This window comes from Camelus dromedarius, chromosome 2 (genome assembly GCF_036321535.1).
Source record: "Camelus dromedarius isolate mCamDro1 chromosome 2, mCamDro1.pat, whole genome shotgun sequence".
Taxonomy (NCBI): domain Eukaryota; kingdom Metazoa; phylum Chordata; class Mammalia; order Artiodactyla; family Camelidae; genus Camelus; species Camelus dromedarius.
This window is the reverse complement of record NC_087437.1, coordinates 61,483,248-61,508,879: the sequence shown is the minus strand read 5'-3', so window position 1 is coordinate 61,508,879 and position 25,632 is coordinate 61,483,248. Positions and strand designations below refer to the sequence as shown.

The window sequence follows — 25,632 nt, the reverse complement described above, 5'->3', positions numbered from 1 at the left end:
TAAAGAAAATTTTGTTGTTTATGTTGCTTATTGCTACCTCTCCAATTCATTCATCCCATCACTAATATCAGTGCCTCAGCTAGAATGGAATCACAGTCTCTATTTCTTTTGTGGAGCAATCGCCAGTGTCTCCTGGTTTTTAAATTTTGATTCTTGCTTACCACCTAATTGAATACTTTCTATGTGCCAGTCATGGTGCCATGCTCAATACATGCATCATCTCATTTAATCTGCATGACTCTACAAAGTAGGCATTAATCTTATTTTATAAAGGAGGCCACAGAGGGCCAGGGTAGATAAGTCACTTGCCTACAGTTTGGACCAAATGGCTTGGATAAGCAATAGGGCCTGGATTTAAGCCCCAGTGTATCCAACTTCTAACTCCCTGTGCATAGTCTTAAGCACTTTGCTGTACCGCCTCCATGATCAAGCACTCCTGGTGTGACCACCTAGGACTCCAGTGGCAGAAGCTGCGGTATATGGCAGGACGTTGCATGCTGTGATAGAGGGTAGCTATGCTGTATCCACAGGCTTTGGCGGCAGTTCAAGCCTGCTGCCAAAGGCCAGTTTCTACCAGCATTTCTGTTATGCTAAGTGCTTCTCCTCTGAGGGCCTCTATCCTTGACTCTGACATGTGTTTTTTTGTAGTTTGCTAGAAAGCAAGAGAGCCCGCTGCTGGTGAGCAAGAGCCAGAGCCTGACAGCTCTGCCTGGTTCCACATATACCCCTTCAACCAGCTACGCTCAACATTCCTACTTTGGGTCCTTCTCCAGCCTCCACCAGTCCATGCCCAACCACGGCTCAGGTATGGGGGCAGCAAAGAGTAGCAAGACATGTATCCCCAGCCCTGGAAAGCAGAGGACTTCATGAGTGCTCACAGGCTGGCTATAGATAGAGCCTTGGGTTGGTGCACTTTGTCAAACTTCATGTCTTAATATGAAAAATCTTAAAGAGGTAAATAGCAACTAGCCTAAGACAGTTCAGAAGAGACATTAAAATAACGAAGGAAAAAGGTGTTTTTAGATTCCTCTGGGTTTCTAATCCACATTGCCAATAAGGCATTGCAGTAATAATAGCTAACGTTTATTTGGTGCTTACCATGTGCCAGGCTCTGTTGTAATCAATTTTTATGTATTATCTTATTTGATCCTCAAAACAGTCCTATGAGGTAGATGTTATTATTGCTCATTTTACAGATAAGGAATGCATGCTAATAAGCAATGAAGCCACTGTCTCAAGAGCTCATGCTTTTGGCTTAGCTACTTCTAAGTAATTTTTTACTAACCTTGAATGATTTAACGTTTTCTGAGGTGCCACCATATGTCCTGGGCACCAGTAGTGATAGGGAGTTTGGTCCTTAGTTGTGGAGAAGCCCTTCACATGTACCCAAGGCTTCCAGCTCACCTTTCCTTCCCTTTCTTTTTATATCCTAGAAAGAAGATCTACTTCCTTTTCACTCTCTGGCCCTCCCCGGAAACCTCAAGAAAGCAGAGGGCATGTCTCACCAGCAGAGGATCAAAGCATCCAAGCCCCTCTGCCTCCAGTCTCTGCATTAGCCAGGGACTCCCCCTCAACCCCAAATGAGATGAGCTCCAGCACTCTGACCAGCCCCTTAGAAGCATCCTGGGTCAGCAGCCAGAATGATTCCCCAAGTGATGCGAGTGAGGGGCCTGAGTACTTGGCCATCGGCAATCTGGACCCCCGAGGCCGGACCGCCAGCTGCCAGAGTCACAGCAGCAATGCTGAGAGCAGCAGCTCCAATTTGTTCTCCTCCAGCAGCTCCCAGAAGCCAGATTCTGCTGCTTCCTCCCTAGGGGACCAAGAGGGAGGTGGGCAGAGCCAGTTGTCCAGTGTCCTTCGCAGGTCTAGCTTCTCAGAGGGGCAAACTCTCACTGCCACTGGTGGAACAAAGAAGAGCCATACTCGCTCCCATTCAGATACAAACATTGCTTCCAGAGGAACCCCAGGTAATAATAATCACCAACCCCTGGTTAGTAAGGTAGCCTCCTGAATTTAGGGTACAAGGGGAGAGTTTGTTCTTAAGGGTCTTCATATGGCAGAAAGAGAAGTTACGTTTCTGATGATATGATGGGTATCCTGCTTATAATGAAAGAGAGAACTTTGTAATGTAATATGGATACCCAAGACGTCTCTCTGAGAACATCTATGTTTGTTCCTTTACTAAATAGTAAATGCTTTCCTGGATTCTTTCACTAATTCTTTAGCATTAGAGGATAGTGTGACTAATCACAGTTGGAGTTTTAAATGCATCTTTCAGGCAGAGGGGAAGTACTATTGAGCTTTAGAAATAATCCCATTAAATTCCTTCCCTCCCTATGATACCTAAGAAGTTTGGTCAGAGTGTAATAACAATATAAGAGAGGCAAAGTAACATTAGGGTTTCCTTGTGAAGATACAGAGAGTGTGGGATGATGTGACCCAGTAAACAAGTAGGTGGGGCTGACTGCTGCATCACTAATTCACATTGAAAGGCAGTCAGATAAGGTGGCCCTGGCCACTGGGACCTCCCTCACATGAACACCAGCTGCCAGCAGAGAGTGCCGTAAGCACAGCGGAGGTGGGTCTCATTGCTTTTGCCATCTCCCCGCCATCATCTTTCCTGGGTTGTTGGTGTCTGGCAGGCTTTGGTTGAGTTTCATTTGTAAGAGAATCTCCATGAAAGCAAGTGGAACATGGTCCTTTGTGCTCACAGCCAGCTCTGGGTGGAAAAACCTCAGAAATAAAATATAAATATAAAATATAAAAGATTAAGATCAAAAAAGGGAGATTTCCTTTCACAACCAGAGCTACTATTGATTTCTGTAATTTCTAAAAAGGTGAGAGCTGAGGCCCTCATCTGAAACTTCTGAATTGCAAACTGTTGTCTGTGTTTTCCCCCAAGAATGTGGTTTGGCTCATTGGAACTGTTTAGGAAAAAAAAAATCTCCAAATCAAAGCCTGACTTCCCATGAGCTTTCTTAGATGTGAAGAGTGTTTGGGTTAAACCCTTACTTCACATCTCCTGGGGAGGCCTGGTGTCTGCTGTACCCCAGGCCACTGGTGTTTGAGCATGGAAAACTTCCCTGCCCCAATTCTTGAATCCTTGTGGATTCCAGAAACCACAGTAACCTGCATTGGAAAGGGAAGCCAGAGAAAACCTAAGCAGAAGGATCTGAGGGAGGGTGGGTCACGTGCAGCTTCTCATACGAGTCATCTCTCCCTCTACTAGGTTCCCCCTCAGGAGTTAAGTCCCCACCTTTGCTAGATAAAAGGACACTCTTTTTCTCACTCTTTCTGTTCTCGTTTTTCTGGACTCTCCTCTGCACCTGTTTGTCTGCATACAGGAGGCCCCAGGAATATCACCATTATAGTTGAAGATCCCATTGCAGGTTTGGGAGTTAGTCCTCCTCCTTTCTGTCCACCACCCTCCTCCTCCTTCTGCTCCTCTGTGACCATCTGGCTTAGCCCAGAACTTCCTTTTCCATTCTGGTGTCAAATCAAGCCTGGCCAGTCTGGTCCTGTGGTGATGCTTGGACCTGTCTGTAAAATGGTACCAGTATTTCGCATGATATGTTTTCTGCCCACAACTTTGAAGTACCTCATTCAGTCTCTCAACAGCTTCTGGGAGGTAAAGTCAAGGTTTATCAATCCTGTGTTGCCCAAAGGTGAAACTGATGCCTGCTCTTTGTTTAAGGCATCATGATGAATCAGTGGCAGAATTTTTCTTATAACTGATTACTTACTATGGGTTACTGTATTTTCCTTGAATTAACACCAGAATGTGTTTTCTCCCCTTTCCATGGTCTTGGATATGAGTGCATGTATTTTGCCCCTCCTGGAATCCCCTGTTCGCTTTTTCTTTCACCTGTCTTCCTTCCCCTGTAAATTTCTCCCTCAACCCCTCATTCCAGCCATTGCACAAGATTTTCCTAGCGACCTAAGTCTGTTCCTTTCATTCTCGCAGTGGTGTCCAAACTGAATATTGTGTTCCATTCTGGTAATGCATGGAGATACTGGCACTAGAATGTGTCTGCCAGACAGTGGTGAGAGAGGACCGAAAACTGTGGCCTCCTGGTAATGGGCGAAGCCACTGGGTATGTTAGCTTGGAAAAGAAGTTAAAGAGGAACAAGTCTGTGAGACCTTTGTTTAGAAGAGTGTTGTTATTCTTAAGGAGATGAGAAATTGTAAGAAGACAGACTTCAAGTCAGTATGAGGAAATTTTAAGAATTAGAGCTGATCAATTGAATGGGCAGCATCAGGAGGTAGTGAGCTCAGTGAGCAAAGGCTGGAAGGCCTGTACGTGTTGTAAAGGAGTCGGGTCCTGGTGTTGGAGTTTGTGTTGTGCACTGAGTTTGACCAAGGTCTTCAAAGGTCCCTTCCAAGTCATGGTTTCTTACCAAGACATCATGATGACTGCTGGTTTGTAGTGAGGAGCAGAGCCCACTGCCAGGACCACAAGGAGAACACAGAGTTATCACTTACCATGTAGTGGCATTGTTTGTGAGAGGAGCAGCTGACAAGTTGGCGCCATCTGTCAGGAAAATGGGTCGAATGCCACTCAATCATTCATTCTCCCAGAGCATCCTACTCATTTCGCAGGCACCCACCTGCTTCTCTGCCTGCTCTTGCTTCTGTGGCACTGGAAATTTTCTGTTTCCCTTTGGAGAATATCAGTTTCCATTTCCTGCAAACTATGCTTGCTCCATTCCTCTACTCTCAACTCTCACTGCTCCTTGAAAACTTCTACCCAGGCACTTCCTACTTTGATAGGCTTCTCTTGAAACCTCTCCTTTCCTTCCTGAGGAAGGCTGGTATCCTGTGGCTGAATCTTTTGGTTACAAGGACATCATCCTTGGCTTCTCTGGCATTGTCTTGATACTCCTTTTAAGGACATTGCTGGGTGTTATTTTGTTGTTCTGTCAATTCAAAAGTGGATTAAATTTGTAGATATGACAAATTTACATTTCAAGTTTGAGAGAGGCCACATCCTAGTGTTTTCTTAGTGAGTTTAACACTTCTGATGTTGTTTTAAAATCTAGTGTCAAGGTATCAGAAAAGTTTCAATGTGCTTTTCTTTATTTTACTATGTGCAGACTCTTTTCTGAATTGGTTTGTCAGGAGGGTAGAAGTTGGCTGATATTCCTGGAACATTTGGCAGGAAGATGGAAGAAGAACTAAATTCATGAGTCCACTTTGATTTGATCCTTTTTCACCTTTGTGTTGCTGCATTCTGGGCGTTGTTTTCTCTTTCCCCTTAGAGTATACTGACTTTCCATCTCCTTTCCTCCATGTGTTCCTGCATTTTTGGACTGTTCCCTGTTGGTGTGCCACCTCTCTCCTGTCTGGGAGGGCATTGGGAATGGGAGCAGTTAAATGTTGAAACTCCAAAGTTGGGAATGTATGTGTTGCTCACCTCGTATGTGTGTTTTTGCTCCTTGGTGGCCACTGACACTAGAATCCTGCAGTGATAAGTCGAAGTTGAGAGGCCCCTTGTCCTACTCTGGTCAAAGCAGTGAAGTCAGCACACCCAGCTCTCTGTACCTGGAGTATGGTAAGTGAGTGCTAGGAAGGCCAGGGCTGCAGTTGTGTCTTTTCTCTGCTCCCCTTGTGCCCACCATGCTCTGAGCTGTGTGGCTCGTCTTAGCTCTGTGGACGGTACACACTGTACAGTCTCACCCTCCCTTTCATCATTTTGAACCCCTGTGCTAGAAATCACACTGCCCCGCCATTTCTCTTGCTCCTCTCTGCCTTAGGGGTCCCACCCTCTCTTATGCTATGGGTGTTATCACTGTGAATGTCTGGTGAGCCAGGTGGAATGGCTCTGAGTGGGTGAGAGGGACCTTGAAAACAGACCTTTGAGTGTCTGGGCTTAATTACCAGAAGATAAGCCCCACATGGAGGAAATCATACATAGGAGGAAGCCATTTGTTTCCTTATGTGACTCTCAGCACAGGTTTTTTGTTTTCTTTTTTGTGGGGTAGGAGGACAAGTGTGTCATCTTTAAATTTAGGTGGTCAAAGGATTGTCTCCAGTCTCTTTCCATTTATTCCACTATCTCTAACCCAGAGGCTTAGTGCTCTGGGATTCTGAGATTCAGAGAAATTCGTCTAGAAGGTAGACGTCTTTCTAGCCTGTTACCTGAGAAGACTTGGGAGCATCTTTAGTATAGAGGCTTCTCAAAGACGCTTGGCTGTAAAGAAGACTTGCTTTTCAAGTCACCTTTTCACATCCATTTTCCGTTTTCCCACAGAGGGCAGTCAGTACCTGTGCTCAGGAGAAGGCATGTTCAGAAGACCTTCAGAAGGACAGTCCCTCATCAGCTACCTGTCTGAGCAAGACTTTGGCAGCTGTGCAGACCTGGAAAAGGTGAGGACTGTAAGGAGCCACTGAAAAGCCCGTGAGTTGGGAGATCTGGCCTGAGGGGCTGAGATGCCATTTGTTCTAAAGAGGTTTTTGAGTACACAGCAGCAACGTGAGTGTAGACTCCGGTATAGGTAAGTCAACACATTCTTTCTCTGGAAAACTCTTCAGGGAGCCTATGCACCTCATTGAGTTAAAAAATATTACCGATTTTATCTTAGAAACTACCTTGGGCAGAGAAACATTGAATATTAGTCACATAGTTACTGTTTCCTTGACTCTGGAACCTTAGGTGAAGACTATCTCCAGAATCAACATTTGTATTTTGTTCTAAGGCTAAGATATGTAATAAATAATGTCCCTATAGCATTTTATAGCTTACAAAGCACTTCATCTTGAGACATCACATTTACCTTAATACTCTGTGTATAGTGTATGGCTTTAGGAAAGACCCAACTTCTTCTGTGTTATATTTTTATGTGGGAAGTAGGACAGGAAGCCAGGCGTGGCCAGATACGAGAGCAAAGAGAATGCAGAGCAGATTTTCTGGCCATTAGCTTTCCTTACAGTGGAAGTGTGCTTCAAATAAAAGCAGTGCAGTTCTTGGAAGCTACTTCCCAGCAGTACAGTCAGTGAGGTGTCCACTTCTTCGTGCGCTCCTTCCCCCAGGAGAATGCCCACTTCAGCATCTCAGAGTCCTTGATTGCTGCCATTGAGCTGATGAAGTGCAACATGATGAGCCAGTGCCTAGAGGAGGAGGAGGGGGAAGAGGACAGTGACAGGGAGATCCAGGAACTGAAGCAGAAGATCCGCCTTCGTCGCCAGCAGATCCGCACCAAGAATCTGCTCCCTGTGTACCAGGAGACTGAGCACGGAAGTGAGTGAGGCTGTGAACACCTTTGTTCCCGTTGCTTCAGGGCTACAGGATAAGACTTGGTGCCTCGAGGGCTTGCTTTCTTGTCTTCACTTGAGGTGTTATGCCCAGGGGTTCCTCTGTTGTCAGAAGGATTTTGTATGTTGTTTTATTATTATTTTTTTTCCTAACAGACCACAGAGTCTTAGAGTTCATCCATTTCCTACCTCAGGAATATCTTCCAAAAGAAAAAAAAATAGGGTTTCTGATATGAGGAGAACTAAGGCCACTTGTCCCAGATTCACTTAACAAAGAGTAGTACTTTCTGTTTAAATGAAACTTTTGAAATTAAAAAAAAAAATGGGGGGGGGGGATTAGGTTTTTACTTATTTATTTATCTTTAATAGAGGTACTAGGGATTGAACCCAGGACCTCATACATGCAAAGCACACACTCTACCACTGAGCTATACCTTCCCCCTTGTTTACATGAAACTTTTAAGGAGCTCAAACAAGAAGAGGATCTAACAAGAAGAGCCAGTTTCCATTTCCCCAGCATAACTCCCAGCCAAGGTTCTATTTACTTTTTTGTTGAAGTCATACCAGGTCCCTTTTGTTGTGACCCTAGAAAGAGTAGGAGACCTCTTTTATCCTGTTTATTTATTTTTTTATTTAATGTAACAGGCTTCCGGGTCACTTCCAGCAGCTCCCAGTTCAGTTCACGTGACTCAGCACAGTTCTCCGACTCTGGCTCTGCTGATGAGGTTGATGAATTTGAAATCCAAGGTACAAATTAACACTTTGTTTCAGGGGAACTTTCATTAACTGTTTCTTTCAATTTGGAATCACAGGCTGAGAAGCTTTCCCAAGACTCTAGATGGTCTTCAGTATGGTTCATTATAGAATGTTGCCAGCTATTTTAAAGGATAATTTCTCTTGTTAAAAATAAAACCCATTTAAAACTTAAGCAGAAGAGAACACTGGAAGGAAGTGTTCCAGTGGAGGGGCTTGCTATTAAAGTCACCCCACTACTTCTTCCTCAGTTGCACCTTCTCTGGGATTCTCACTCCAGTTCCTCCTTCCTGCTAACAGCCCAGAGCTGGCCCACACCTATGTGAAATTAGAATCCTATTCTCTTATGTTCCATGACACAGCTGAAATTATTTCAAAGTGTTTAAAAGGAGCTTTATTATAATCGTAAGAGAAAAGGACAAAAAGAGTCATTAGCTGGGGGGAGAGCAAAAAGGGAAAAAAAATCAAGTTTACCAAGTAGAGCTTTGTTTTCTATCCTACCAGTGCTAACTTGCTTGGCAGAATCACAGACTCTTGTGAGTATCTGCCTAGAGAAGGGGAGGAGAAGGGGAGGGGCTCTTATCTGGAAAGCAGTTGGGTTAAATCAGGTTAACCCATGATTAATGGCTTAATCCATTCCTGAAAATCATAGAGTTCTTCAACTTCCTATCAGTGCAACCAACAAATGAACACAGGGAAAACCGAGCAAACACCTCAGGGACATAAGCTCCTCCCCAATGGATGGAACCAAGAGTGAATTTCTCACAGAGGTCAATTGTATATGTAGCACTCCATTGTGACATGACGATGAATAGATCTTTATTGCATGAGGCTCTAACAGCCCCAGGTGTGGTGGCTGAGTGTCTTCCCCAAACAGAAATACCATTTTTACACATATTTTTCCAGGTCTCCAAGAAGTTTTCCTTCTGTGTTCTCCTTAATGCATCTGATTTCTATTCAGAACAATAATAGTCACTTAAAACTCCACTTTTTTTCCTTGTATGTGGTTTTCCAACAATTCTCCAATTCTTTGACACCAACTGAGTGTCCTACGGTTCAGTTCTGACACTAACTCCTGGAGTTAGCATAGACCAAACAGATTAAGGGGTCAGTCCCACAAGACTGCTCCCTCTTTAGATGCCAGCCACAAATGGGGACACCAGGCTGCCTGCACTTCTCCCTGGCCAACTACAAACCCAGGGATTCCCACAACTCCCCACTCAGGTTTGATAACTCACTAGAGTGACTCACTGAACTCAGGAAAGCACTGTACTTATTACAGTTTATTACAAAGGATACAAATGAAAAGCCACATGAAGAGGAAGTACATAGGGCAAGGTCCCAAAGTGTCCTGAGCATAGGAACCTCGTCTCCACAGAGTCAGGATGTACCACTCTCCCAGTACATCTATGTGTTCACCAACCAGGGGGTCCTCCCAAACCTCATCATTATTGAGGCTCATTATGTGGGCACGAGTGATTAAATCATTGGCCCTTGGTGATTGAATCCAGTCTCCAGCCCCTCCTCCCTCTTGGGGTGGGGCTGAAAGTTCTAATCATCTAATAGGTTTTTCTTCTGGCAACCAGCCCCATCCTGAGCTATCTGGGTGCCCTCATGAGTCATCTCATTAGCTTAAACTCAGATACAATGGAAAGGGGCTCATTATGAATAACAAAAGACATTCCTATTGTTACCAACCAGGGTTCTTGGTCTCCTTAATAGAAATTGATAAGAGGCCAGACGAGAAAATCAGGCAAGGCTTTACTGGGACTCGGGCTATAGCATGAAGGAGCGAAAACAAGTAACAGGTGCCCTTGTTTGCTCTCTGAGTGGGGGCAAGTTGGTCTCTTAAATGAGGAGAGGGTAGCATAGCGGCAGGTCAGGGGTCAAGCTGGAGGAGTGGCTTAGGTGGTCTGCCCACCCCCTTGGTGGTGCTGTGTGCAAGGATCATGTGCAGTGCCCTGCTTTTGTTCCCGACACCTCAGAAATGGCAGTTGGGTTTTTGGTCTTTCTGTACCTTAATTGTTCATGATTGGCTGCAACTGAGCATGCATGCAGTTATTTTTAGCCCCTTATAGTTTCTCTGCATTTTGTTGCTGGGTCCTAGTGTGAGCACTGCAGCAAAGGGTCCCAGGCCCCAGCCTATCTTAATTCCAGAAACATGTGGTATGGAACTGTCATTCTCATCAATTTACTTTTTGTCTGAATACTAAAGGGCCCCTTTTTATAATCATTATTACACAGATGGTAGCGAAGGATCTAACCTGACTCACATGTCAAAGAATGGACTCTCAGTGTCAATGGCCTCGATGTTTTCAGGTAGCTTGTGCTGGAAGTGTGGGCGTGCTCATACATGCATGTGTGTGAATGTTTGTACCAGCTTTTGTGTATACTGTATTGTGTGACACCTGTCAGAATTATGAGGACTACAGGGTCTGGAGAACTATCTAGGGAAAACTGGACTTAAGCCGGCCAGGAACATTCAGATACTCATTTTCTTCTTCCTCATATGACCCCAGCAACCCCCCTCACTGAGATGGTCCTTGTTGATCCTTCCCTACAGTGATACTTACAGATTCGGTGGTCATTGTGGCTGATGGAGGTAGTGTACAGTTTAGAAAGGAATGGTCAAGTGAAGAAATTTCAGTTCAAACTTATAGCTAAGTTACATTCAGACAGCAAAAGTTAGACAGAATGGTATGAAGTTTAGTGTCTCTTTAGAGTTTTGAATTTGCAGAGACAACTTTCAGAAAGCTGTCTCTTCTATGTACTTTATATACAGTTAGGATTTATTGCTGCAGATGTTTGGACTTAGTAACTGCTTTGTGATCCAAACAAGTAGGCTTTCTGTAGGTGGGGTCAACTGAAAGGAAGTAGAAGGTTTCTGAGTAAAGTGGCTTTAACATACACAAACAATAAAGCTGAGGACATTTATTCATTTGATTAAGAGTTAATTATTTTATTAATTTTAGATTTTAATTAACAGTTAATTTTAACTTGATATTGTCAGCCACTAGAATTTGAAATAATTATACGTGTAAGATTCAATCAAGCTTTAGAGAAATAAAAGTAATTGGGTGCCTTTTTCTCTACTTTTGAACTGTTGCAATTTATTCTAACATAGTCTCTCCTTGCTTGAGAAGTAACAATCCTAAGTCACTTTTTTTTTTGTTTTTTGGGGGGTTAATTAGGTTTATTTATGTATTTTTTTAATGTATTTATTTTTTTAAATGGAGGTACTGGGGATTGAACCCAGGACCTCCTGCATGCTAAGCCCATGCTCTATCACTGAGCTATACCCTCCCCCTTCTTTTAAACTGGTTTCTAATATGTTTACAACTACAGTCCTTTGCAGGTGCATTTATTGTCGGCCACTTCTCCGTTAAAGCACAGTCTGCTTTAACCGTAAGACATTCCTTTTTTTTGGTCTTCCTAGCATCCCTTTTCCCCCCAATTTGGGAGCTTTAAAGCCTTTTTTATACACCAAGAATAGGAAATATTTTTCAACTGAAAAACCACTTTTTCTTGTGACCCACAATCTCAACACATTTTGAGGGCTTGGAGGGAAAGCAATCAGAACAAGCCTCTCTCCAAAATAGTGACTTTTCCTTTCTTTCTACACACTGATTCCCAGTTGTGAAAGTATGGTATATAATTCAGCTTTCTCTGCTCTAGATTTCTTTATTGCTTTTTGTTCTTTTTTCATCAGTTTCTGGTCTTGAATCAAATTTATTACTGGTGCCAAATTCTTCCTTAAAAATGTTAGTGTACTTCTCATTATGTCTTGATTGTGTCCTGATCATGTCCAGAGTTTTGCAGACGCTTTTCTTTTTGATCACTTTCAGTGATTTATGCTATTGAAGAGTCTCTTGGGATGATATTAGAGGAGGTCAGAATCCATAGCATCCTTGGAAAAATTACTTAAGCTTCATAGTATGGACATTGTCTATGATAAATACTCAGTATAATTGTAATACTCTGCTTAATATAATCATTTTTCTTAGATCCTAATTCATCAAGAAGACCTTATGGACTAGAAGTGTTTATGAAGGAAATAGATTTGAAAGTTACTTTCTCTTAGCAGTAAAGTGGATATAAACTTGTGATCATAGAAAGCTTATTCATAGAAAACTTCATAGTCATTAACATCTATTTCCTTTTTTAAAAACAATTTTACTAAGGAATAATTGCATATCAAAAGCCACCCACTTTAAGTGTGTAATTCACTAATTTTTAGTAAGTTTACCAAGTTGTCAACCATCACCGTAATCGTTTTAGAACATTTCATCACCCCAATAAGATCCCTCATGCCCATTTATAGTTAATTTACATTTCTTCCTCAAGCCCCAGTCCACTGCTGATCTGCTTTCTATCTCTGTATATTTGCCTTTTCTGGACATTCCATATAAATGCAGTCAAGCAGTACGTGATCTTTTGTGTTTGGCTTCTTTCACTTCATCTGTTTCTTCTGCTGGTTATCTGCCAAATTGATATGTAATCATTCATAGGCTCCCAACTCCAGTCTTTTCAACTTCTTTAGTTTTAGGGTTTTATTGTTCTTTTTTCCCCTCCCTTCATCCTTTTCTTCTAAAATTTCAATCTTCCTTCTTTTAGAATTTCAGTCTTCTGCATATGTATCTAGACAGGGTCCAATCAAGAGACAGAAACCAAATGATAATTTGAATAGGGAAAATTTAATTTACTATAATGGAGGATTGAAATAATGGGAGATTGGCTCATAAAGAGTAAAGAGAACTCTGAAGAATACAGGAATAGCAGTACAGGCAGCAGTCACCATCCCTAGGGCTGAGATAGAGCCTCCAGGGAAGGAGCAAATGTAGAAGAGGACCATATCTCCACGGCTGAGATCCAGACCTCTTGGCTCACTGGATGGTGAAGTTCTCTGAAGCTGTAGCACTGCCCTGAGAGTGTCGGGGGACCCTGTTCATGAGAGGTGCCATGCCAGCAGCCCTCACCAGGAAGCCATTCTCTGCGGTGCTAGAGGAGCTGCCCTGAGGGAAGTGTTATACCTCAGAACTCAAGGGGTACTGGGGGAAGTGGTTCATGAGAGGTGCCAGGCCTGTAGCACCTGCTGTGAACTTTCCCCAAGAGGTCCAAGGGAAGCCATTTATGAGAAGTACCACCAGTGGCCCTCCGCTCTGCTGCAAGGCTTTCTGAAGCCATACTTACCCAGGGGAAAGCCACTTGCACTACAGGAGTCTGCCTGGAGGAATACACCAGAACCAGCGAGAGAAACCCCTTCGTCTTCCAGTGTCCCTCCAGTGCCCTCTACCGACGAAGCTTAACATCACGCCAGCTGGTAAAAGATCAGTGTTTTCAAGTCCAGTTCCATTATCACAGAGTAAACACAAAGAAGGGCAGGTTTGGAGTTGAAAGGCAATAAATTGATAACTGGCACAATATATAAAGAGGAAAGTTCATGAACTATATTTTCTGACAAGTTTTTAAATTGTATCCAATTCAAGGTAATCAGTTGCTCCTCACCACCTTCCCCTTTAAAATTTTTTTTGTCTCCTTCTAAAACAAGAATGATTATGGTTCTCCATTTTAAAGTGTTTCCTCTTGAGTCAGCAGTTACAGAAAATTCATTAGAGTTGGATTTCTGAATGTGTTGGGTATCACCTTATCTGCTAAAAGAAACACAAGGTAGAAACCAACATCAAATCAGCCGGTAAATTCTGAAATTGACTCTGTTCTTGTGCCTCACTTATTTTGTTTAAAAATGTACAGATTTTGCTAGAGTTCCAGGGTTTTAATCAATTTTTCTCTGATCTTCCCAATACCAATGTCTGGACATGCAAAAACTCAACATGTCATTATTTTTGTTGTTTGTTTTTTTATCTTCGATCTTTTTTTAGTCAGTAGTAATAACCTTGTCCTGTCTAAAGCATCAGAAGCCTTTGAAATCAGTTCTTGTCAAAGAAATGATAAGAACTTTCATGATTATGTTAACTTCCATTTGGAAGGAGAGCTTCTTAGACTTCTTTCTAAAGTGCTCCCATTTGGTGTACATTTAATCCACTCAGTTGGGTTGTTTTCTTCTCTCTTTACTCCTTAATTATCTTAGGCCCTGATCTACTTTTATCCAGATCCTCCACTAGTGTTCCAGCCACATTAGCTTAATCATCTGCTGGAACTGACTGGAGAGTCATTGGGATGCAGCAGAGGCCTGGTGCCCACAGGTCTGTCATGGTACTGACCAGTGACAGGTGTCATGTCTCTTTTGATATCAAGCTCTGCCTCTCCCTCTTCACTCTTGGGGTGAGATCCTGGTGTCCAAACCTGTGTACTCTTCTGCAGTCTTGGAAGTATTCATAATGAGCTAGGAAGTCATTGCACCTCTGGTAAAAAAGAAGAAACATAATGAAGTATGACTTTACTTTCCAAAGAAGAGAGGCTGTTTTTATCCTCTCAAAGGAAAAAAAAAGATTTCCTTTCTGTGAGGATGAAGAACTGCTAAATAGTTTTTATGAAGACAGTGGTTTTCAGCAATCATGAATTGTCAACCACCTCACCCCTCTGGTGTGGTGTTTTCTTTTCTAGCCTGGCCCTGAAGTAACTACATTGGTTAGCTCTTTTTTCAAGGATATCTGTCTAAGATTTTCTCTCATTTTTCCTTATCTGTCACTTCCAAATAGGCTGAAATTTGCTTTTGACTCTTAAGCTAATTAATCATTTATTTAGGAAATATTTTCTGAAAACCTATTATGGGTAAGAAACAGTGAGGGTTATAAGGACAAGGCAAGACTTACATATAGTCCAAGGCAGTTTAGTGTTAACTCACATTGGCGTTGCAAACCCAGTCATCTATGAAAGTCTTCTATTGCCTAGATTTTTTTTCCCCTCCACTAGCTAGCACTATTTAGAATGGAATAGACAACTAGCAGTGTATTGGGAACTGGATTTGGGTGCTGCAAATTCAGACAGAAAATATGATATACATGAACTCCTCTGTTAAATAAAATAGGATTTGTTATTTACTAGTCAAAGATTTTGTTGCTGTCTAAGCTTTTCTGTGCTTAGAGAGCACTTGAAAACCGACAGATTTCAGTTCTCTTCTCTTACTTGGGTTTACAGCTTTGAAGGCATTGATTTGTTAGGAATATTGAGTATATACTTGTATACAGAGCATTGTGTTAAGTATTTTAGGGCCAAGCAGAAGAATTAGACACAGTCTCATTTCCTCACAAGGAACTACTGTAATCTAATGGTACATACAAAAGTATGTATATACAGAGGAAATAGGAACAATTGAGCTACTCACGCCAAATGCAGAGTGATGTCATATACACTTAGCACTCTGTTGAGGGGCATAAATGCAGTAGATTATCACTGCGTAGGTTTAATTAAGAAAAAAAAGGTCTTTTCAGTGGGCATCAAAGGAAGTGAGGGGCGAGACTCAGCAGAATAGTCTTGTTTTCATGACTTGAATGGGCTCTGTCTGCCTTTCTTGAACGTGACTGCTATATTTCATATTCTCCCCATCAAAAGTATTTGGGTAGATGAGGTCTCTGGAGATTCAGGCATATCATAATTAGAAATCTTCTTCAAAATTCTTTATTAGAAATAGGCTTTGGAAAGTCTGCCATAGTTTACTGTAATTATGCCTGAGTTCTATAGGAAAGGTCATGTTGAATAGCTCCATGAAAATTTGTTGTTTACCTCCAGGGAGCTGCCAAGCCATCGAGAAATTCTTTTCTTTCCTGTGCCACCACACAGGAAGGAAATTTTTCCATGAAACTTTTTTAAGGATATGGAAGACTTCTCACACGCAGGAGGAATAGCAATAGTGGTCAAATGTTAGAAGCAAAGTTTCAATTCCACATAAGTTTAATGAATAACCTCCATGATCTAAATTCTGTGTTAGGCACTCATTCTGACATTAAAAAAAAAAAACAGATAGACTTCTTGCCTCTGAGAGTTTATCATCTAAGAGGGCTTGAGATTTAGAGAATGAGGGAGAAGTTGGAGTAATTTGTGTTTCTGCTTGGTAGAGGGTGTGTGTCCCTGTGTGCCTTAGGATGCTTCCTTTTCTCCTACACTGTTTGGCACCAAATCTGAGTTTGTGTTTCCACCTAGATTTGTAGCCACTTTGACCTTCTCAGTGCTGTGCATAGTGTCGCTAATTCAGCCTGGTTGTGACTTGAACAGAGCCAGACTATAAATCATATGTAGAGCTTCACCTGGACTCTGCTCCTTACCCTGCATAGAGCGTAGCACTAGATGCTACCCCGAGTGCTTAGCTGCCAGTAGCTTGGAATGGTTTCCATTACTAGCCTTTCCATTCCCTGTGCCCTTTAACTCTGCTTTTCATTTAGATGCTGACATCAGAAGGAGCACGCCCTCAAACAGCAAATCCTTCATTTCCTCCCAGTCCTTGTAAGTATTTCTTTTTAAAAATCAATCAATCAATCAAACAAACAAACAAAACCTTAGGGATATGTAGAGGAACAAACCCAGTTCTTGGCATATGGGTGGGAAAGGCTCTGGGGTGAAGCCATCTGAATTCACAGAGAGGCCAAGTGATGGTCCTGCTTGACAGTGATAAGCCAAGGGGAGAGAGATCATGGGTTCACACGGGGTGGGCTCTGGTGGAGGCAAAGCTTGCAGTGTGGATTGTTCCTTCTCTGCTAACTCCAATTAAGGTCAGGGCTCCAAAGAGAGAACAGTGATCATGATTTCTGATTATGAGATCAGACTGAACAGCTCCCATAGTGGATGTGACCAAGGGAAAATAGTAGCCTGTGTGGGAGCAGCAGCAGTCTTTGTAGTCCACAAAGCAGTTTTACTCACTCTATGTTGTAAACAGGTGTTATCATCTCCATTTTGCACTTAAAAAATTGAAATTTAGAAAAAGGATACGATACAGAATTCTTATCTAGTGTTGCCATGTAACGCTAGTAAGTGAGATTTGAGGCTAAATCACAGAAGTGTAAAACCAGTGTTTTTCCCACTATACACATGTGTCTGAAGACGATGGGAAAGGAGGCTTAGAAGACTGGGGGTGCTGTGAGTGTTCTCTCAGCCCAGAAATCACAGTATGTGGTATCACATTCTGGAGGGAGGGCTCCCGTCCTCCTGTCTTTTCTCTGTGCTCAGTCTTTCTGCATCTCTCCTTTTCAGCTCCCACTCCTTCCTGCACTCCACATCTGCTGAGGCGGTGGCCATGGGGCTCCTGAAGCAGTTTGAGGGGATGCAGCTCCCAGCCGCCTCGGAGCTGGAGTGGCTCGTTCCAGAGCACGATGCCCCTCAGAAGGTGGGTTCTTCAGCTCTTTCCTCTGCCCACTGTCCAGCCCCAGGAGACTGAGCCTTTCTGATATGATCTCCTTTGTCACATGTCCCCAGTCTAGAATGAGCCTATGTGTTGCATTCCTAACTCACAGAAGCCATTCATTGCAAATGTATGGAATGAATAAGTGACTGCATGCATGCCTGCCTGCATTTTCCCGCAATTGTCAGAACAGGAGCTAATGGCTCCTTCACTGGCCTTATTCCACGTGACTGCTCACTAGACCGGGAGACAGCACTCCTGTGTTGTGACCACCTTTGAGACACTGGAAAAGTGACTATTCAGATTATTCTTTGACCTGAAGTTGAATAAGGCATGAGGCACCCTGGCATACCAAGGGTACCGGGATGGGTTCAGGGACAGCATTAGCAGTGGGTGCCACCACACTGGGATGCTGTTTCTGTTCCTTTTGAGCCTTGGAACCCAAGACCTTCACTTCTAGTAGCCTGGTGCGTTGTCATTTATTTTGAGGGCCAAGGTTCCCTGAAGCCCTTGCTTCTGGTGTTCCTGATATATCTTTCATTAATTATGCTTCTGTCTTGGCCGGGAGAGTCATGCATATGTATTCCCCCAGACTGTCCATATTAGATCACCCTGTGCTTTTCTCATGCAGCTCCTGCCCATCCCTGACTCACTGCCCATCTCACCAGATGACGGGCAGCATGCTGACATCTATAAGCTGCGCATTCGTGTTCGTGGCAACCTGGAATGGGCCCCTCCCCGGCCTCAGATCATTTTTAATGTTCATCCAGCCCCAACGTGAGTAGTCAGTGGCTATGCCCTTTGGAAAACAGATACGTTCTTTTGGATTGTCAGAGCTATCCCCGCACCCTCTTGTCTCTGCCTCCAGCCGTACCTCCCACACAGTTTGAAAAGGCAGAGGGAGAGGATTATCCATCTTGCCTGCAAGGTTTACTTTTAGTCCTCTCATTCCTTCCCAGAGCTAACCAGAAATGAGGTCTTTTATCATTGGCCTCCCAACCTGTCACCTTCCTCCCAATAGTTTTATGAGCTGTTTTTTGGGTCTTTTTTCACTCTTAAGATGGATAGATGCTTTTCTTTCCTCTTGTTCTCTCCTCTCCTCTTTATTATTTCTCATCTCTTACATTTGTACAGAAATGTATTGGGGAGAGTTGCTTCCTAGACCTAAATTCTAACCTTACAATCCTTGGTTTGAATTGGTTCTCCCAATAGGTTCATTTTGTTCACTCTAAAAAAAAAAAGAAAAGAAGGGTGAATTCCCCTCTCTTCCCATGTTTATAAGAGCCCTATGTTTATATCCTCATCCTTTACATCTTAGAGGCCTCATGCAGCTGGTATCTGCCAATCCCCTCTCCTTCCCGTTTCCTCAGGAGGAAGATCGCTGTGGCCAAGCAGAATTACCGCTGTGCAGGATGTGGCATCCGGACTGACCCGGGTGAGCATCTTCTCTGACCTCCATACTGCCTCCCGGGGTCTACTGTCTCACACACTTGGGCGAGGGGGCTGGTCAGAGAGGTAGTAAGAGGAGGTGACGTGGGGGAAGGGAAAGAGGTAGGGAAAGCCTGGAGGTGGGGAGGGGGTGGTACTAGGCAAGAACACTGGCCATCAGAGGGAGATGATTCCTGGGAGCACATTACCAGGATCATATACTGGAGAAAATTGTGTACTTTCAGCCAGGTTCTCAGAGGCTGGATCTTACCAACTCTGGCAGCATTTGTTTCCTCCATGGCTTCCAGGTTGGGACACAGAAATCACAAGCCCCTCTCTGTGGGTCTCTGCCAGCTTTGGGAGCTCAAACAGAGGTGGCTGGAATCCACCGGCCGTCCCTTCCTCCCCTTTCAAAAGGAACAGCAGAGCTGCCTCACCAGCTCATAGATGGGAAAGCCACATCTGACCTTTTGACTTTGTGGTTTTCCCAGACTACATCAAGCGGCTGCGGTACTGTGAGTACTTGGGCAAGTACTTCTGTCAGTGCTGCCACGAAAATGCCCAGATGGTTATCCCCAGCCGCGTCCTGCGCAAGTGGGATTTCAGCAAGTACTACGTCAGCAATTTCTCTAAGGACCTCCTCATTAAGATCTGGAACGATCCTCTCTTCAATGTGCAGGACATCAACAGCGCCCTCTACAGGAAGGTCAAGCTGCTCAATCAAGTCCGGGTAAGACCCTTGAAAAGGTTACATCATAGATGACCTTTTTCATCCCCTCCCTCTGTTCACAGAGGCTTTATGAAGATCACCACACTTCTGTTTGTCACCATGTCAGAGCTGTAACCATCCCATCATTCTCACTTTCTCTGTGTACTTTTTTTTTTTGTTTTAAGGTTTGTATATTTTGATTGGTTATATGTCTCAAATCTTATTTTGTTTGTTTAATTTTGGGGGGAGATTGTTAGGTCTATTTATTTATTTTAATGGAGGTACCTGGGATTGAACCCAGGACCTCATACATGCTAAGCACGCACTCTACCACTAAGCTATACCCTCCCCCTCTCTGCGTACTTTCTCTTGCCATTTTTGAGGTATCTGTTTAGTTAGAGTCTCAAACCTGGCAAGTCAGCTCCAAAGCTATAGGTAGCACTTGATGGCAAAGGCAGGATTTCTGCCTTCACTGAAAACATTACTGAACAGAGAATAGGGTATCAGGTGGGACATTTGAATACTGGACTTCTCGGTGGCTCTCAGCTGTGTGTGTGATTTGGGTGGAATGACCTAGCAGAGGGACCTCCCCTGAGTGACAGGAGGTAACTTTGAAGGGAATTGTTGAGTTACAGGTATGGAGGACCGTCTGGGCTCAGGCTGCCACTTGCAAAGCTTTCAGACTCCCAAGGCTTAAAGGTGAACTGGGCTTCCTAACGGTTGTTTCTCTCCTTTTCATACCCTCACCCACTACTATGTCTTTCTCTTCAGCTACTACGAATCCAGCTGTATCACATGAAGAACATGTTCAAAACATGCCGACTGGCCAAAGAGTAAGTCTTGTGTGGAGGTTAGAGGCCTTTGGCTGAGTTAATGTCTCTGAAAGAAACATGTCCCAGCAGTTGGCCCTTGTTATATGAAGAAGGAGAGTAGGGGGATCTTGCAGAAAATTCTAGAAATAGTAAGTGAGAATCCCACAGCAGTAACTATGCCTGCATCCTTCTCTCTGGAAGGGGAAATGTATGGTTATTCCATCCAGGGCAGGCCCACCACTCTCTGCATGCTGGTACAAATCACTCTGCAGAAGGGCATAGAGTCACTTCCGCCATCCAGACGCTTGGTAGTGTGGAGGGTTGGGGTGCCCTGGGCTGGCTGAGTGTTACCCACCCTCATCACCTCTGCCTAGGGCCCTCCCTTCCCTATAGTGCTTCTGAATAGAAATCCTTCTACTCTGATGGACTGCACACAGTGTTCATTCTTTGCTTCCACCCACTTCCCCTCATTTCCTGTAGGCTTCTGGATTCCTTTGACACAGTTCCAGGCCACCTGACAGAGGATCTCCACCTATACTCACTCAATGACCTGACCGCAACCAGGAAGGGGGAGCTGGGGCCCCGACTGGCTGAGCTCACCAGGGCGGGGGCTGCCCACGTAGAGCGATGCATGGTAAGAAACTCTCGCTCTGGCAGGCTGCTGGGCCCTTGCCTAGGGATATTAAGAGGAGGGTGGATCCAGGGTTCTTGCCATTTAGTTCCAAGAATTTGAATTGGTCTGTCAAACACTGTGAGAGAAACTGGACAGGATTGCTCTTCCCTGGGTTGGTGAACAGCTAAATCATCCATACCTAAAGAACCTAGAATTAGAAGAGGGTTTGATGCTGGCATTTCTCCTGGAAAACAGGCAGGACTAAGCAGGCCTTCTGTGGAGAACTGTCATGATGTGGGAGGAGAACCCTGGATTAGAATCTGGAGAGGGACTGGGTCTTGGCTTTATCATTTTCCATCACAGTTACATCACTGTGACCAAAGGAAATACTTTGCCCTCTCTGAGCCAAGCCTCGATTTTCTTGTCTTTAAAATGAAGGTAATAATAAGTACTCCATGTCCTTTTCTCTTAGTATTTTTGAGGATGGATGAAATAATTTGAGTCTTATTTATATCTTGCCCTCCTGTCACTGCGTTCACCCTCTTGTGCCAGTTCCTGGTGTGCTTTGCCTCATTTTGCTGCCTGTCCCTTTCCTCCCCAGCTCTGCCAAGCCAAGGGCTTCATCTGTGAGTTCTGTCAGAATGGGGATGACATCATCTTTCCCTTTGAGCTCCACAAGTGCCGGACCTGTGAAGGTGAGGACTGGTGCCCGGTGTGGAGTGGGCAAGCAAGACGGAACACAAAGCTAACTTACTTCTCGTCAGCCACCCCTGTCAGCAGAGTTTGGTTTGATCCAGCAACTCCCTGTGTTACACCACGAGTGCACCAAGCCTTGGTGGTGAGCAGGGCTGTGGCAGTGTTTGTTTCCAGCTTGAGGTAATACAAACTGTTCTCCTCTCTCTCCCCTTCCAACCTGAACAGAGTGTAAAGCGTGTTACCATAAAGCTTGTTTCAAGTCTGGAAGCTGTCCCCGGTGTGAGCGGCTGCAGGCCCGGCGGGAGTTGCTGGCCAAGCAGAGCCTGGAGTCCTACATGTCAGACTACGAGGAGGAGCCCACCGAAGCCTTGGCCCTGGAGGCCACCGTCCTGGAGACCACCTGAAGAAAGCACGTAAAATGCTCTTTCTAGGGGCTAGGGTTACACATAGTGCAGAACTGAGCCACCTTTCCAAGGACTTTCCACACTTGGTTTTTTTTTTTTTTATTATTATCATCATTATTATTTTTATGACCTGTCTACTGTCCATGTATAGTCAACCTTTGTTAGGTTGGTGGGGTCCAGTCTGTTGTGACAATTTGTCAGTACCAGGAATTTCCATCAGAACTGACGCATGTGAAACTTCTGGTACCTCTTCAGGGGAATGGACGGTGAGACCCAATTCTTTCTGACATTCATGGCCTTCTCCACTTGGACCAGATCTGGCGTCAGCTGCATCTCAAGTATCATTTCCAGTTTTATTTTGTTTTAGTTCTGGAGCTTCTGAGCCAGGCCTTTCTCGGCAAACTCAATTCTTTGCTGCTGAAACAGGAGGATGGAGTTTTCTCTCTCCCAGTCCTGGAATAGGGTCAGACTGTGCCCTGAGGAGAAGCAGCAGAGAATGGGACTACATCGTGGGTGTTTTGTCCAGCTTATATAGGTATTTTTGAGGCCATAAAAGCAGCGTTATTACTACCCTGGAATCTTCAGAGACCTCAAGGAGGCAGTCATGACTTCCTTGTTTGAAATATTCCGTCTAGGCATAGAGGGTGTCACCAGCTGCCTTTCTGTATCTCCCCTGGTGGACTTGACACAAAGAACAGGACTGATGCTTAGGCCAGGCCTACTAGGAGCCCTACATAGAGCACAGGTTTGGCTACAACTCTGTTGTTCAAGGAACATTTATTCAGTTGGGGGAGCTGTTGGCCTCTCTTAGGTGATAAGGTCCTTTTTAGTCAACATTGCTCTGGGACAGGTTTGACCTTTTGAGCTCAGGCAAGTCCCTGACGCCATCCTAAATCGAGGACAAACCCCATCCACCATCTTATCAGTGGGTCTCTTACCACTGTGTCCTCTGTTAGATGGTCGTTGTGGTTCCTAGTAAAAGTCTGGCCCAACTCCATGCTCTCCCTCCCTTCCTGCAACAGAGCTGGGACCCTCCCTGGTGGCTGATCTCTTGCCTTAGTTTCTTTTGTCAGAGTTGAGGAAAATGCTTCCTGCTATTCATGGTGTTAGACAACTTGACAATTTGTGGATGTGCGTGTGAGTGTTCCTGTGTTCTTGGGATAACAAGAGCCTTTATGCCAGTGATGCACTTAACTCTTTAGCCTGATGATAGTTGTATGGTCACTCACACTTTTCTTATTACTAATTTTAACACACACACACATACATCCCCTTTTTAAATGTGTGTTTTAATGAGAAGAGTTTTTGATGAGACCGCATGCATGTTTGTGGTGTTCTGTAAGTTGCTGTAGCCCCTGACCTGTATGTAGGACACTGGTCAGGGTCTCTGCTCCAAGGGCTGGCAGCTCTGTGAACTAAAGCTCACAGCATTTTTGTTCTGGGACTGACTGTTTTCTGTGTACCTGTCTATCCATAGTTGGTTGCTAGAAGAAAAACTTGGTGGGGTGCTGCCCCAGGAAGCTGAACAGAAGTTTGCACGAGGTTGGTGGAAGCCGATGGGTGGCTGAGATGGCGGCAGCCAGGAGCCTCCCAGGAAATAGAAGGGGCAGTAGAGTAGTGGCCAGAGCTGAGTCTCTGCCAGCGCAAGAGGGAGCGAGGAACTGACCCACGTGGCTGGTCCCTGTGCCCTGAACTTGGGATCTGAAGGCTACATCAGGCTGGGAGACCCTGAGGCTGCTCTCCCTTCGGTTCATGGGTGAGACCAAAGGGCTCTGAAAGTCCCAGCCTCCCGCCCAGCCCAGTTTTGAAGGGTGAACTAGAAGCTCCCTTGTCCTTCAAAGAGCTTTGGGATGACCCTGTGAAACTCGTCTCACTGAGGAATAGGCCTCAGACGCAGGCCAAGGGGTTTGTGAGAATGGTGACCTCTACCCCCAGTTTTGGTTTAAGTTACAAATACAACTCCTTACTCCAAGTCAGTACACTGGAGGAAAGACGTATTCTCCTTGTTGTCATGCCTGTTTCACATTAGCTTAGGATCAAAGGATGGAAACAATCTCACATGCTCCCGGGTTTTCACTTACTCTTCTCCATCCCCCCTACCCCATCCCTTTAGGTTGCATATCTGTTTTAGTGACCCTGACACTCTGCTATCATCACTGTCCAAATATCCATTTATTTATTTATAGGGGGAGAGAGGAAAGGGAATGGGATGTTTTGAAAGCACTTTGTAGCTTATCAGTATCTGAGAATTCCTGTTGTTGTAGGGAGAAGCTTTGAATGCACTGAAGAGAGTTCCTTCTGAATGAAATGGGAGGGAAGAAGTGTTCTTTTCTATAAATACAGGGAGAAAAATTGCTTCCAAGGTGAGACAAAATTCAAGACATAGCAGAAGAATGGAAGGCAAATATTTCCACTTAAATGAGGCTGTTAGTGACTTTCTCTGCCAAGGCTTTAGAGCTTTGGTTGAATTAACATAAAAGGAGCGAGAGCCTAAATGGAAGTGTTCTTGTGTGTGTAAAACTCATGTTCTGAACTGGGTTTCTATTTGCTGTAATTTATACACAGCCTAACAGTTCATTGTCATCTTTAATAAACTAAGGAAATGAAATTCTGCCTTTTATTTGCCTGCCTTGACTATCAGGAAATGGTATTGAGTGTCTACTGTAAAGCAGGCATGTCTGAAAATATAGGAAGTCTCTGTTATAATGCAAAGAAAACTGGACCTTACAAGTCAGGAAAAGCAGGTTGGAATACCTCGTCACTGACGTGCTGTGTGACCTTGAGCAGATCACTTCACCTCTCTAGATTTCTGTTTCTTCGTGTGTGAAAGACTTTGTGGCACACAATCCTTTCCGATGCATGGGGTGTGCCTCTACCCATCCCCTTGATGTAACTGTCACTTAAAGCAAGGTGAATCTTCCTCTCCACAACACTCAAATTGTCTTGGATGCTTCAGTTCCCCCTTCTGTGAACAACAGGCTGTTGAGTTTCTCTTTCATGCCTCTGGCCCACTGGAGCTCTGGCTCTACCCTGCAACTTTCTGAACATTTTCCCTTCGATGTCCCTTGGTTATCTCCAGCCAGTATGCCTAAAACCAACATCAATATCACATTTCCCCAAACTAACCATTAGTCACCCTGGTCTGAAAATTTAGGGTTTTTTTTTCACTCCTTTCTCTCTGAGTCAGGTGGCATGTTCAGCTACAAAGGCATTTTCTCCTTCCCCAACCCTGTCATCAAGTCCCGTTGATTTTACTCTTTAAAATAAATCGGTCTCATTCCTTTTCTACCACTAACACACAAATTCTTATCTTAAATCTCAACCATCTCCAGCCATTCTAGTCTCTTCCTATTTAATCATCCATCAGTATTTGGGTGCCTACTATATGCTAGTTTCTGTGCTAGGCTCTGGGGCCATATCAGGGAGCAAAATAAAGATAGTCTCCACCCCTTAAAGCACTTAAGAGTCTTGTGGGGAAGACAGACATTGCCCAAAGTCACCACAATGAACATGTAATTATAAGCAGTAATAAGAGCTATGAAGGAAAAGAGTAGGTGCTATTAAAATAATAAATAACGAGGGCCCCTAATTTAGATTGGAGACAAGTAAGACCCCTGAGAAGGTGATACTTCAACCAAGACCCAAAAATATGAGGCTCAGGGGAGGGAGAAAA

At 44.1% G+C, this 25,632-nt stretch overlaps 1 protein-coding gene across 11 annotated transcripts in view; it reads left to right on the top strand.

Moving 5' to 3' along the window:
• Nucleotides 1-24,567, top strand: part of RUBCN (rubicon autophagy regulator) — a 56,812-nt gene extending 32,245 nt beyond the window's left edge. For 4 of the 11 annotated variants that reach the window (XM_031454434.2, XM_010994438.3, XM_064494244.1 and 1 more), the window contains exons 6-22: nucleotides 649-805; nucleotides 1,434-1,967; nucleotides 3,345-3,389; nucleotides 5,457-5,552; nucleotides 6,252-6,367; nucleotides 7,031-7,238; nucleotides 7,898-7,999; nucleotides 10,250-10,324; nucleotides 16,345-16,405; nucleotides 17,150-17,282; nucleotides 17,929-18,074; nucleotides 18,668-18,732; nucleotides 19,217-19,455; nucleotides 20,206-20,267; nucleotides 20,727-20,880; nucleotides 21,461-21,554; nucleotides 21,781-24,567. In XM_031454434.2, coding sequence (XP_031310294.1) covers nucleotides 649-805; nucleotides 1,434-1,967; nucleotides 3,345-3,389; nucleotides 5,457-5,552; nucleotides 6,252-6,367; nucleotides 7,031-7,238; nucleotides 7,898-7,999; nucleotides 10,250-10,324; nucleotides 16,345-16,405; nucleotides 17,150-17,282; nucleotides 17,929-18,074; nucleotides 18,668-18,732; nucleotides 19,217-19,455; nucleotides 20,206-20,267; nucleotides 20,727-20,880; nucleotides 21,461-21,554; nucleotides 21,781-21,959 — 2,466 coding nt within the window. In that variant the 3' untranslated portion in view covers nucleotides 21,960-24,567. The remainder of the gene's footprint in view (nucleotides 1-648; nucleotides 806-1,433; nucleotides 1,968-3,344; nucleotides 3,390-5,456; nucleotides 5,553-6,251; nucleotides 6,368-7,030; nucleotides 7,239-7,897; nucleotides 8,000-10,249; nucleotides 10,325-16,344; nucleotides 16,406-17,149; nucleotides 17,283-17,928; nucleotides 18,075-18,667; nucleotides 18,733-19,216; nucleotides 19,456-20,205; nucleotides 20,268-20,726; nucleotides 20,881-21,460; nucleotides 21,555-21,780) is intronic. The other 7 variants (XM_010994441.3, XM_031454384.2, XM_010994440.3 and 4 more) reach the window with 6 other exon arrangements.
• The last annotated feature ends 1,065 nt before the right edge of the window (nucleotides 24,568-25,632 follow it).